The sequence below is a fragment of the Epinephelus lanceolatus genome, chromosome 13 (genome assembly GCF_041903045.1).
Source record: "Epinephelus lanceolatus isolate andai-2023 chromosome 13, ASM4190304v1, whole genome shotgun sequence".
NCBI classification, from domain to species: domain Eukaryota; kingdom Metazoa; phylum Chordata; class Actinopteri; order Perciformes; family Serranidae; genus Epinephelus; species Epinephelus lanceolatus.
Window position 1 is genome coordinate 24126324 of NC_135746.1, and position 13580 is coordinate 24139903.

At 41.1% G+C, this 13580-nt stretch overlaps 1 protein-coding gene across 16 annotated transcripts in view; it reads right to left on the reverse strand.

Moving 5' to 3' along the window:
- Nucleotides 1–771: 771 nt before the first annotated feature.
- ptprk (protein tyrosine phosphatase receptor type K) overlaps nucleotides 772–13580 on the reverse strand; it is a 162882-nt gene continuing 150073 nt past the window's right edge. For 10 of the 16 annotated variants that reach the window (XM_033649304.2, XM_078173903.1, XM_033649308.2 and 7 more), the window contains 8 exons: nucleotides 11464–11613; nucleotides 9276–9449; nucleotides 8415–8432; nucleotides 7616–7747; nucleotides 5587–5712; nucleotides 5316–5479; nucleotides 4785–4920; nucleotides 772–4138 (listed from right to left, as the gene is read on the reverse strand). In XM_033649304.2, the coding sequence (XP_033505195.1) occupies nucleotides 4085–4138; nucleotides 4785–4920; nucleotides 5316–5479; nucleotides 5587–5712; nucleotides 7616–7747; nucleotides 8415–8432; nucleotides 9276–9449; nucleotides 11464–11613 (954 nt within the window). In that variant the 3' untranslated portion in view covers nucleotides 772–4084. The remainder of the gene's footprint in view (nucleotides 4139–4784; nucleotides 4921–5315; nucleotides 5480–5586; nucleotides 5713–7615; nucleotides 7748–8414; nucleotides 8433–9275; nucleotides 9450–11463; nucleotides 11614–13580) is intronic. The other 6 variants (XM_033649326.2, XM_033649322.2, XM_033649315.2 and 3 more) reach the window with 1 other exon arrangement.

Consider the following 13580-nt stretch of genomic DNA (forward strand, 5'->3'; position numbering starts at 1 on the left):
TCTATTTAGTTTTTAAGTTATTTTTACTTACATTCTCCCCATTCATTCTCTATGTAATTTGCTACTTATTATTATTATTATTATTGTTATTATTATTATATGCAAACACCACTCATACTTCCATACCTTCAGAATTACACACACTAGTGCAGTTTCTCCTGTTTTCTTTCCTTTTTTTTAACATTATCTTTTTAATGTAATGCCAGTTTTTGGGCTCTAAAGAGTTGAGGGGTTCAATGCTGCCTTCTGAAAAAAGTGCAGGCGACATGTCCACTGCGGCCCCTCCCTCCATAGCACAGCAGGAAAAGCACAGGTGAGATTAGTAACATAAATGACGTAGCTGCATGTGTGACTAGTTTTGCCGGTTTCAGAGCACTCCTGTCACCTCACCTCATCCATAATTATTCCTGCTACAAGTCAAAATGTCCGCTGTGAAAAAGTTTGATTAGAACAAGAAAACTCAAACAGAGAACACTCTTACTGCTACTAAACAGATGGAGCTTAAATCCAGTGTCACAGTGACTACCGTCATCTTACCTTTAACTCTCTCGCGGGTGATTTTAATTCCTCAGGTCCTCACTGTGTGCACATCCACCGAGGGCTAATCAGCATGAGTGAAAACACCTCTGTGGGCGGACCACAGGTGTGCTGAATATCATCTGGTCGTGGGATCAGAGCAACTTCCACGGTTATAATGATTTCTCATCCACAGCAGCATCTGTTTTTGCACATCTTTAAAATATAAGCTAACATAACAACACTCCACGCAGGTTTTAATTAAAGAAGTGGTCTTTATTACAGCAAAGAAGCCAAACATTACAGACAAGAATAATTATGAACCATGAATATCAATTCTATACTCAGACTGGCCTCTCGTCCAGACGCCTGCTTCACTCACCACTCCTCAGGGCCTGCACTTCAGATTTATTAAGGAGGAATTTGGGCATCGTAACAGGATTAGCTCCTTAGTTTTCCCTTTAAGTGTGATGTTAAAACGACTGACCTACTGTTCAAACATTCGTCAATCATTCCTCTCTCTGCATGCTATAGAGATGGCCATCGGTTTCATCCCACTGGCTGTGTAACGTAGTGTTATGGCCTCTGGGTTTTCTCCTATTTCTTTGGGTCAGACCAAAAATCTGCAGAAATAAACTGAAAATCGATGGTCCACCGGGAGAATAAAGTTCTGTATATTCAGCGGACACTATAATGCTTTTTTTTTAAACAATATCTGTCAAAATTTGAAGCTGAGTCCTCCAGGAGTACAATCTCTGACTTTATATCTACAACAGAACAAATGTTCTGACATTGCATCCATCGTCTCTACTGTTCGCCCAACAGTAGAGCCTCTTAGAGTTCCTCATGAGAGCCTATTTACAATAACATCCTTTAACAGTAGAGCCGGGCTACTCTCGTCCCAACCGAGTGGAACCTCTGACGTTATATTTACAATAATTTTTTTTCTGAATCAGTTTGTGCACAACAGAAACACGTCCGGTAAAGCCTCACAAAGAATTCATGAAGCACTCTGGTTAATAAAACACGCTGAGTCATGGTCCGAAAAGGTGTTCAAAACACTGATCGTCCATGAGAACGCATTCAACAAAGCCCTGGTAGCGATCTAAGATGCTGTCAAAATGCTTGTATCCACGAGGAAATTCAAATGATTAGGCACAATAAATGTTTTTTTTGTTGTTGTTTTCACAGTCCTGCATGTTTCACTCACTAAGCCTGTTTGCATCACTGAGTCTGTGTGTATTCAGGGATAATGGTGAGCAGGATATGAAGATGAAGATAAACAGCTTATCCCGACTAAGACCTTAAGAGGGATAGGAGCTATTATCCAAAATACTCTGTGCATATAAATGCACTCATGTTCTACTGACCACAAACAGAGCGATGGGCTTTTACACAAAGAAACCACGGTAACATCACAGAGAGTTTCATTAAGTGAAAACAAGACAATACTACTGAGTTCCACCTAAATACTGAAAAACTACTTCTAATGCTTTAATATACAGCGTGGATCAGGGCTTCTTAAACTCTTCTTCACGGGCCCAAATTGAGCAGACGACGCCTCTCACCTCGGGACCCATTATGGGCTCATTAAATCACACTAACACTCTCAATGCTCCGGAGGAAACAGACTCGCAGCCCATTCTGCGCCCCCCCGACCCGCAGTTTAAGAAGCGCTGGCTGGTAGAGTAAACATGGAATGAAGAATGATTGTTCTTACAAGCAATGCAAGTAAACAAACAATAAATACAAACAATGTGCTTTATCCATATAGACATATTTACACAAAGTCTTTGGCTTATGAAGAAACATCAGCTACAAAATCATAATAAAAAGTGTTGGCCGCCAGTGCACGAGACGAACCAGGCCTGGGGTCAGGTCACTTCCAATTCCATTCAAACCAGAAATGGAAAACTGTGAGCGGTTATTGTCAGTCTTCTCTACGAGTAAATACGCCGAAATCTGTTGGAGTTTGGACATAAATGATCCCATTTGTGAGTTGGCTGAATTGAAAGTGCATTGGGCCCAGCCCTGAAACAAACATGATTATGTTAATGTCACACAGGTGAACAAAGTCTTAAAGAGCAGCTAAACCCCAGAGTGTTGGCTGAAATTTATGAAAATGCCTCCCGAACGTGACAAAGTGGGGGGCTGGGAGAGGCAGCCAGGACACGCTCAGTCGATAGCAGAATTAATTTGGACCTGAATCCATCAACAACACTACGAAAAAACCCATGTACGTTGGGTCTCAGCTGAAAAAGGTGGTTTAGGGGTTTAGTTACTTTTTAAAGTGTTTTAATTTCTCTGATTTGGGTTACAAAGAAGACTTCAAACTTCTGTCCTGCTGATCAGTGGTTCCCAGCTGGTGAGTTGCGGGCCCATTTTAAATGGACCGCATGTGTCTCATGACCATGTCAATTTTGTAAGTACAGTAAACTTCCAGCACAGAGCTTTTATTTTGAAATGCCGTTTCCTGCTGTAGAGTGAGTGACTCAACAGAGGCAGCAAACTAGCCCAACGTCAGGCCAAAGCCAAGTCTGACGCTGAATGTGGGACCTCAAGCTACTGACCAAGGAGAAATCTGGACCAGTTGGGAACCACTGCCGTAGAAAACAAACAATGATACATATCACACTTTTTGGAACGTATACGTCTAAGTGAAAATCCTACACTTAACATTTTTCAAGTTGCCACTTCATGATTTCAAAAATAAAAAACTAAAAGCCTAGTACTCCCCGTGTAAACTCGCTGCTTTTGTCTCATTGTCAGTCTCCTTTCTAAGATTCTACTTCATCTAATTAGCAAACGTACACTGACAGTTAGGGTGTTTTCTATGTCTATTGTGTGTAACCAATGAGAAACGGGTTCAGAGTGGCCTGTTTAGTACTTAAATACATAATAATGTTCTGACTGGAATGAGCAGAAACATAAGATGGAGATGCTGCTGATGCATTGAGTAAAAAAACAGAAGCATTCACAGAGTTTGGCCGGGCTGTAACTTGAAGTTTGTCGGCTGCAGATATTCAAACATCACCGTGATGAGATGCCCAACGCTATAAAGTAACTCAGGAATCAGCATGAGAGCAGGAATGTGGGGCCACTTGAGACTTGCAGTTCTTCAGAAGCTGTGGCTGCAGCTTGCCAGGTGGGAGGGAGACATCTACAGTGCACATGGAGTACTGCAGCTGAAACAGCATGAGGCATCAAGTCCATGTGTGAGGAGGCGTAACATTTAAACGGGGCCCGGCACATACAGGGGCCCCGCTGGCACTCAAAAAGCTGTACAATAAGCGTAAAGGAGTAAAAGGAGTAACACCTCCCCCTCTGTTGCACTCCCAGCATCTCCTTCTGGTTAAAGTCTGAATGTTTCCCTTTGTCATGATACTTTACAACACGGTACAAGGAGCCGGTTTCGCTTGTGCCATTTGTAGGGACGCAAAATGGGTGCTACAGAACGGCCACCACAGAGGGGAGTCGGGACCAAGCGAAAGCGAAGGATCAAACACGCGGGAAGTGAAAAGATGTTCTGCTCTTCTTCACCTCCTCCTCCTCCTCTTCTCTCCTTTGTTTAGGAGGACTCGATGAACTCCAGTGCCAGGTCGTAGCAGAAGCGATACTGTTCCTGTGGACAGACACAGACAGATGTACTGAGGTTAATGTCTGGGTGGTAACATGTTTGTTTTTTGGGATTTTGGCTGCAGCGCCAACAGTGCACATAAAATGGCCGCCGCTCTGACAATCCCACCACAGTTGGCTGATTTGAATGTGAATCTGAGTTCTACTCTTCTTCTATTTCTATGATCTAACTCTCATTATGATTCAGTGACTCAGTGCCATATTAAATATGCCCTCAGTGCTGATGTGAGTGGGCATGTTTGCTCAAAAGATGCTCTGTGCTTTGTCTCATAGTGACGCCTCACATTTAAATAATAGCCACCGACTCGGAACATATGATGAGACATACGGGTTTGAGCTGCCTGTGGGCAAAAAGAACATGAGAGACTCTGTTCTTGATTAAAAGCTGTTTGACAGCATGTGAAATTACTTTACTTCAACTAACTGTTGTCTCTCATCTCTGTTCTGTGTGTATATCTCACTCACTGGAGTTGCAGTGCTGGAATGCACAGATCTGATTGGCTGAGTAGCGTTACGTGAGATGATTTAACACATGCAACTGATCGGATTCTGTGTGAACTCTGTTTATAAACCCAAACCAAACATTCATGCTCTCCTCCTTCTCTTCTCGTCTATCTTTCTCTCCAACTCACCGGAGTATCCACCATGTTGGGTTTGCTGTTCCTCAAGGTCTTCACAGCGTGGAAGACATCGACCACACTCTGTCTCTTGGCCATCTCACACACAATGCTGCTGGCACATAGAACTCCACAGCGCCCACCTCCGTTTCTGTAAACACACACAGACAATAGTACAGAAGTGTGTCACGACAAAGTTGTGTCTCTCTCACAGTGTTCACGGCACTGATTTGATGACACATCATCCTGTCATTGTCAGTGACTGTTTCATCAGACAAAAAGGCATGCTGGTGACAGAGAAGCGTCGCTGTGAGTGAGTTTCATGAGTCACTGACACATTCTATAATAATCACCAACTGGTGCCATGATAACTGGTATCAACCAGTCCTTACTAGATCAGATGTTTAAGGCAGATACGGTAAGATTTTGTGGATTATTTTCATCTTCACCTGAACAAATTAACAGATAAATTTTCACTTGTGTTGTTGCTTTTCATTGTCACTTGCTATAATAAAAGATGTGTAGGTATGTTTGGTGTGAACTCACAGGCAGTGCACAATGGTTCTTCCCTCTCCCTCCTCTCCCTCACGCTGCCACTGGTCCACCTGCAGGATCAGTTTGAGGAAGGAGCGTTTGGAGGCAGGCACTTCTCTGTGTCCCGCCCACCCCAGGTACTGGAACTGACGAACCATCAGGTAACCTTCCTGAGGCTGGAACATCAGATAACACACACAGTTAGAGGAATGGTTTTTGATTGCCCAGCAGACCCAGGCTTTAAGAAAATCACATGCACATAATACAATATGAATGCACTAACCCTGGTGAGGTTGCAGACTCTGAAGAGTCTACTGATGACATCACAGTCCATTGAGCAGGACATACATTCCACCTGGACCGGACCGTAACGCAGCATGCCCTCCTCTGGCCAGTACTGAGGACAACCCTGCACAGAGACAGTGACAGCATTTAGATACAGTATACGCACAGAACAACACTTTAACAAATTTGAGGCCTTGACGAGCAAAGCACAGTCTTCTACCCTTGTACACAGTAGCATTCTGTTCATACTGTGTGTGCTGACTTTGCTGTGAAGATGATGTCGAGGCTGGACCGACAGTTCAAGTCAATATTAGCCTTTTAATACAAATCTGCAGCAACTGGGAGGCAGGTTGGTCTTCAGCATAGTTTGTTTTACTTACTTTACTGCATTTAATGCAGGAGATATTTTAGATGCTAGTGCCTGTGTACAGTAAACATATGTTTACAGGACAATAAAGTTAATCATTATTCAGAAAACATCTGACAAGGACTATAATTTGCAAAGACTCTAAACACTTCATTGATTTATTTGAAATTTGTTTATGTTTTTTTCTTGTTAGTAAACCTTCTTAGTCTGGAACTCTTGTTCAGTTATGCAATCTTAATTTTTATCCTTTTCTTCTTATGTATGATTGTTGTTATTTAATAGCGGAGGTATCTTCGTGAGCCATTTTTGGATTCTAACCTCTCCTGCACAATGTTTTAACTTATAATTACCTTTTCCTGTATTTTCTATACATGTATGTGCAAATAACTAAACTTTAACTCAAGTTTATACTACTATATTTATTGGTTATTTGGTGAAAGCTTCATATCTCTAAAATACAGTATTATCCTCTCAGGAACTAAGAAAAACAGCAACAGAGCTTTGACATAATGAAATCATTAAAGGAATACTATGCAGGATTTTCCTAAAAGAATTGAGTATAGACTCAAGAAGCAATAACTCTCAATTCATCACTTATGACCCACTAGAAGTGTGTGGCAGTGTATTTATCTGCAGAGACTCGGCCTGTATTTTATTAATTTCTTTTTATTTTCGTTGTGTTCGGACGTTCCTGTACACAAGTGATGTCGGGACTTATGTAAGGGATAATGTATAATGAGCCGGTGAATAGGCGGAGGGGTTCTATTCCCCTGAAGGGAGTTGTTTTCACAGTATTCACTGGCTCATTATACATTATCCCGCTTATTACACGGCTAATTATCAGTTAAATAAATAAATTGAGACAGAATATTGATTAATTATACAATTTTTATTGATTTATAAATTAAATCGGGAGGAGAGAAAAAAAAAAAAACTGCCGGCAACGGCTGAATCTGTGCTACAATAGCTATAGGGAATCAAGAGAAAATGAAAAGCAGCGTCCCTAGCAACGCTGGGCTACATAGCAACGGTCATTACACAGTAATATCAGACCTCCGAATGCCGCGACTGACCAATCAGAATACAGCATTTAATAGAGCCGTGTAATAAAAAAAAGGTAGTGACCAGGTGGTAGACCATACGCAGAAAGAGGACGCTACGATAACTGAAGACAAAGTGCTGAACCCTCCCCCTGCAAATATAGCTAGGCCAGGGGGCGGCAACCTTTACTATCAAAAGAGTCATTTTTGACCAAAAATAATTTTTTAAAGATCTCTGGAGCCGCAAAACATATTAAGCCTCATAATGAAGGTAACACAGCCTGTTAAATCTAAATTAACCTCTCAACATTTCAAATAGGTGTAAATGAGCATTCATTAATATGTTTTACCACCAGGTGGCACTGCAGTGAGCTTTGCAGAGTTGACAGCGTAAGTAAGTTACGTTTTTTGTCAAAGCTGAAGGGAACCACTGGAGAGGGACAAAAGACAAATGTGGTTCCAGAGCCGCAGGTTGCCTACCCCTGAGCTATGCAAAACTTTAGCGCACAAAGCTAAATCCAAAACCAGAGCGAGTTGGAGTTGGTTGTGTTTACAAACAGACCATTCCTGTGTAGTGTCCCTTGAAGTTATGACACTAAGACAACGGAAAGGTGAATTACCTGAGCCAGGTCAATCTCATTCAGCATCACCAAGCTGGTACATCCATAGTCGTAAACCAGACGCCAGAAGTCTTTGACAGTGTTAGGCAAAGGATGCTGGGTAACGATGAACGCAGCAGGCTGTCTGTAGCTCTGCAGGAAACAGACAACAGAAATAATGTCAGAGCGTTACATGCACACAGTGGTGTCAGTCAGTCCACAGAGTTTTGCTTTTCATACACATCCCTCACATCTTTATCCTTGTTTTTTAATGACATCTCTCTCAGACATACTGTACACACATCAACACAGAAGGAGCAGAGTGGGACGATTTGTGGGTCAGCAAGCAACACAGGTGATGTCTGATCACATGATCATGCAGTGGGCCTATCAGATGTGAGGATGAGGAGCATGCGTTGCATATACAAACACACTGTACATCTACATCTATATCTGACAGGGTCAGTTCACATCATGTTCAGTTAAAGTTCACCTTAAAAATGCCTCTAATGATAAATTTGTCGGTCACAAAATGGAGGAGAAAATCGACCTTGAGTCTTCTATTGATTTTATGAACTGACTGAACTGACAGTGAACTGAGCCCGACTCATCCTGAATGAGAATGTACAGCCAGATGTGTGACATGGGTGTGAATGACTTTGGCGTCTTGTCATCATGAGGGGAATCTAATGTGAGGGGTCGGGGGAAGGTTTAGGGTTTAGGGCGTAAATGGCGTTTCTAAATATGAACCTGGTGGCAGAACGACACTGAAGCCATGAAACAAATCCAGTATTGGAAATTTGAAGTAAAATACCATTACCTGGAACTCCCCTGAGAGCTTGGTTAGAGAGAGGCCAAAAGGTAAGTGACTTAACTTTGAATGTAAACTTTAAAAATTGGAAAGTTTTACAGCAATTACAGTATTTTTTTGTCCTCCAACAGCTTTGTTGGAGAGAAGCCAGGTTTCTGTCCACACCATGCACTTATTACATTTTGTGATTCAACCATGATTGTAACCTCACATACTCTATCTACAGCCCACCCTTTACTGTCTGTCCTTCTAACGTACAAAACACACCTGCTGATCAACACTACATTATAATTGTGTCAGACAGTGACCAGATCTCGCCATCTTACCTTAAATTTGAACCTACTTAATGACTTTGCTTTGAAGTCATGGTACATGGGCAACATGTTGTCAACTGTTGCCAATGTAAGCAATGTCCTGCAACAATGAGGCTGTTACAGGTTGGCTGTTGGTCAGAGAAGCTAGTGGTCTTTTCAGAACCTGGATTTGTCTCTAGCCTTCTGCTGCTAAAACCACAAACACAGCATCACACAAACAGGGAGGGGACTCTGTGTGTGTGTGTGTGTGTGTGTGTGTGTGTGTGTGTGTTGTCTGTATTAACATATGTGCATACATATCTAAATGTGCATGTGTTTGTCTTTATCATCAAGTGTGTATCATTTTCAACAGTTGTGTGACCGCAGTTTGGGACGACAGGCGTCACACGTCGTTTTTATTTTTACTTTTTCACACTGCATACATTCAAGACTCAAAGACTGCTTCCACATCGAAGAAGAACACACACAGTGTGAAATGTCCCAAACCACTCTTGCTTGATGTGTTGAAAATAACACAGCTTTACTGTGTGTGCACGTGAGTGTGATATACACTTACATCCATCAGAGCAGCGTTGATGTAGTTGCTGCTTTCTCCGTCTATTGTGATGAGGAAGGGAAGGCATCTGTCAGGAGGAAGGCCGTCCATAAAGCGGTTCTTATCTTGGTTCCTAGGCAACAATGCAATGCTGCAGTCTTCAGGCTGAGGCTGAGGAGTCACCGAGTTTAACGTCTGGACAAAGAGAGAGATGTATACAGTGTAAGTTAGGCCATAAGCAGACTATTCAAAGTCCCCCAAATTCCCTTCTGTGCAAAGTTGAAGGGAGACAGCACCTAAACTAAGAATTCCAAAATGTTATTTCCTCGGCCTCAGAAAGTTTAATCAATATTTGAGAACATGATCTACCCTCTCTAACCACAGAATGTTTGTTTTCTTTTTTATACCCCAATGAGCTTTATTCTCTTGTAGTGTTCTCAGTTCTGACACAGAAAATGTTCACATATACGCAGAACATTTCCCTTGCTGCTCTCAGTGTCATCTATAACAGTGGTTCCCAACTGGTTTCAGCATAGTACTTGTGTTTGGCCATGTTGTTGAGCAAGTCTCTGTTAAGTAGCTGTCTGGTAGTGACTCACTCTACAGCAGGAAATGGCACTTCAAAATAAAAGCTCTGTGCCGTGAATTCATTGTACTCTTAAATAAAGTGAGTCTTTTACAAACTTGACACGTTTGTGAGTCACTTATGGTCCATTCAGAATGGACCCGGGTCCCACTTTTGGACCACGACCCACCAGTTAGGAACCACTGATCTGTAATATCTTTTATCAGTCATTGTCTATGAAGCAGCTCCAGACTTTATACCCTATGACATCACAAGTTTAAGTTTTACTGTAGGTCTCGTTTTTTGGATTTGGAATTGAGTTGTCCATGTTTACTAATATTTTTGGACTGTCTTAGACCATGGTAATAGCGTATGAATTTGAAAAATGGGCATAGTTTCCCTTTAAGATTCAAAGCTGAATCCCATTTAGATAGCAACAGATTCTAAAATCATATTTGAACTAGAATAACCTCCTTGCAATTGTATGCTTATATCAGTCAAGTTGCAGCTACAGTTTACATCCTGTCAACTGTCAAGACTCATACGTAGCCATGGCAGGTGACACTGCTTCAAATATGGATGTCGCCAACAAAGAAGCTACAAGTTCTAAAGCATGGATGCTTCACACACATCTTTAATCCAGCAGCAGAGAAGATCTATATAATCTGCATAGTTTCAAGATGGACACCCAAGATTAAAGTCACCGGTTCAGTATCTGACCAAATGTCTCTCCTTCTGTTCCTGAGATATGATGTTGAATAATGGCCAGAGAAGTGTTTGTGCAGATTATTATGATGTCACAGTGAAGGTGACCTTTGACCTTTTGAAAATATAGAAGTCATTATTTCATAATTTTATCCCTTTAGACATTTGTGTGAAATGTTGTCATATAGTCATAGTGACCTTGACCTTTGACCATAAAAATCGAATCCATTCATCATTGAGTTGAGGTGGATGTTTGTGCCAAATCTGAAGAAATTTCCTCAATGTGTTCTTGTGATATTGCATTTACGAGACGAGAATGAGACGGACAACCAACCCAAAAACATACTGCCTCCTGGCCACGGCTGTCACCGGCGCCACGGCATAAAAACAGGTTTAAATAAAAAATGTTGTGTTGGTAGTACATTAAAGGCATCCTGTGGAGATTCTGACTGCTCGTAATGCTGTGAAACAATGTTTTTACAAGTGGGCCCCAGTTGTATTTGAATCTTGGCTGCATGTGTGACAGATATATGTTCCTGCTGTTCTTAAAGCTACTCTACTAATGATATTTGGTGGCGGTAGCACACCAAGATATATAGATATGCACCAGTAAAGCCACAGAAGAGGAAGACTGTTACCTGACTGTTAGCAGGAAAATAATGCAGGATTTTAAATACCTAAGAAACTGGCTCTACGAATGTTTTATGGAAAGAAAAATAGCTTCAATGTGTTCGTAAGGGCTCACAGACACACACAATGCATTTAGATATAATTGCAAAATACCAAACAGCTGAGAAGTGGATTATCCTGTCTTGAGACAATCATATTGACATCTCAATATTTGTTTTGTGCTGTAAAAACTCAGCGTCTAATGTATTTTAAGAAAGACTTTAGAGTGTCACTTAAAGGTATGAAGATGTAGATTACAGAGAGCTTTACCTGGAACTCGTCCTTCAGATGTGACGAGTTGGTCTGCGAGTCAATGCGGATCAGCTCATAAAAAGCAGCTTTGAACTCGCAGACTGGTATGGCTGTTTCTCCACATAGACAAGCCTCTAGAATTGCATCATGGATGAATATGTACTGCTCCTGAAGACATATAATTCAAGACATGCACATTATTATATACATTCACATCCTTCACTCTCAGATAAAAACATTGGAGAACAATAAAACACACACACACAACGTGTCCCGTTGATAACACAAGCAGCTGTGATGCCAAATGAAAGTGAGACGCATGCAGACATGGTGAGCGAGTGAGTGAGTGATGACTGATGGGAGATGGAGCTGTGAATGAGACGAGATGACGACTGTCAAGTTTGGGTTTATTTCACTTGTGAGTCAGTCCACACAGGAAATTGTATTTTTGGATCTTTCAAGCAAATTACTGCAGCTTCACTTCACAGGACAGACAGAGAGTGAAGTGAAGGCTGCCTCAGTGACTGTTCTTTGTTACGATGGATGACATAAACTGTTTTTGCTACTCTGCTACTAGTCTGACTCACAGGATGTCGACTGTGTGTGTGAGGCTGCATTTGGCTGCCAATTTCGGACGGAAGTCTACTCCCATTCCACTATCTGTGTGTGTTAACATGTTCAAAATCCATGTAGCTACATGAAATTAGTCTTGCATATGTGGCATTTTTTTGCATGGATTTAACCATTTTAATGCCAGCACTCGCATCACCATGTGCAAATGCAAAAGCTAGGCAAGTCCCCATCCTAACAATATTTTGCAAGAGCACAGTTGCTGCTTCCTGAGCTAAACGCTGTCTAAGACCATTGTGAGTGGTTTGAGGAAATACAAACAACTTTTAGAGTGGAATTAAGATGGGTTCGACCAGACTTTTCTCCAGCACAGGCACAGCGCTAAAATAAAGTGTGGGGACAAGTCTGGCTCTGCGAGACTACTGGGGCTGGTTATGTGATACTTTTAAGGTATCAACCAAAATAACACAGTACATTCAATACATTTTGTACCCAGATCTAGGAAAAAATATTATTTGTATGCTTTTGCTCACAGCCAATCACTGCAAGCGTTCTTACATTTAATGTGCAGTGCAATTAGCCCACTACTGCAGCAGCTACAACTCATAGTGTGTGGTGTGGTGAAGTCAAGCATGGCGTATTTGATAGACAGTGACGGGCAATGTTACTTTTGAAATATCATAGGTTACAGATTACAAGTTATCCTGGTAAAAATGTAATATATAAAGTAACTTTTTAATAACTTGTACGTTATTTCATTTGATTAATTTTCTAACAAATGTTTTAAATTTGGCAATAAAGCTGAAAAATGTCTGGAAACAGGCTGCACCAAAGGAAGATGTTCTTGCATGGTTAAAAGATCCAAAGCAACAGAATGAATATTTAATTCTACAAAAGAACTTTCACCAGAAAGAATTTGATGTGATCCCTCTGTAATCACCAACATTTTGATTAGTAACTTTAATTTAATTACATACTTTTTTTCTCACTAACTGTAACTCATTACAGTAACATTTATTTTGTACTTAAATTACTATCAGTAGTTACATGTAACTAGTTACTCCCCAACACTGCTGATGGAGTCGGCAGTTGAGTGTGCTGAGATGCCATCAAAACATTTGGCTATACGACACACCTATGGCATCTCATGACACTTTATGTTCCTGAATGCTTCCATTCACATAATAGGTGTTGAATAAAGTAGGAAAAAAAAGGTATCAAATGAAGCACTCTGTTGGTATTGGTATCACTTTAAGGTTACTGGTATTGTCACTGGTATCGTCATTGTTTTAAATGATACCCAGCCCTTGAGACTACACTGCTACAGACTAATATTTAGTACATTTTACAGTGTGCTGTCTTTATAGAAAACAGTGTTAGTAATTTCATGATTGAGATAAAAGATAAGATAAAAAACATGAGTTGGGATGTTTAGAGGGGTAACTTCGTCTTAAATGTGTCTGATTGTTAATACCGCACATTTAATTGTTTACTGAGGATCACCTCAGCTCTGCTAAAACAGTATGGGATGAAGGTGCTTCATTCAGGGTGCCACATGCATTGCT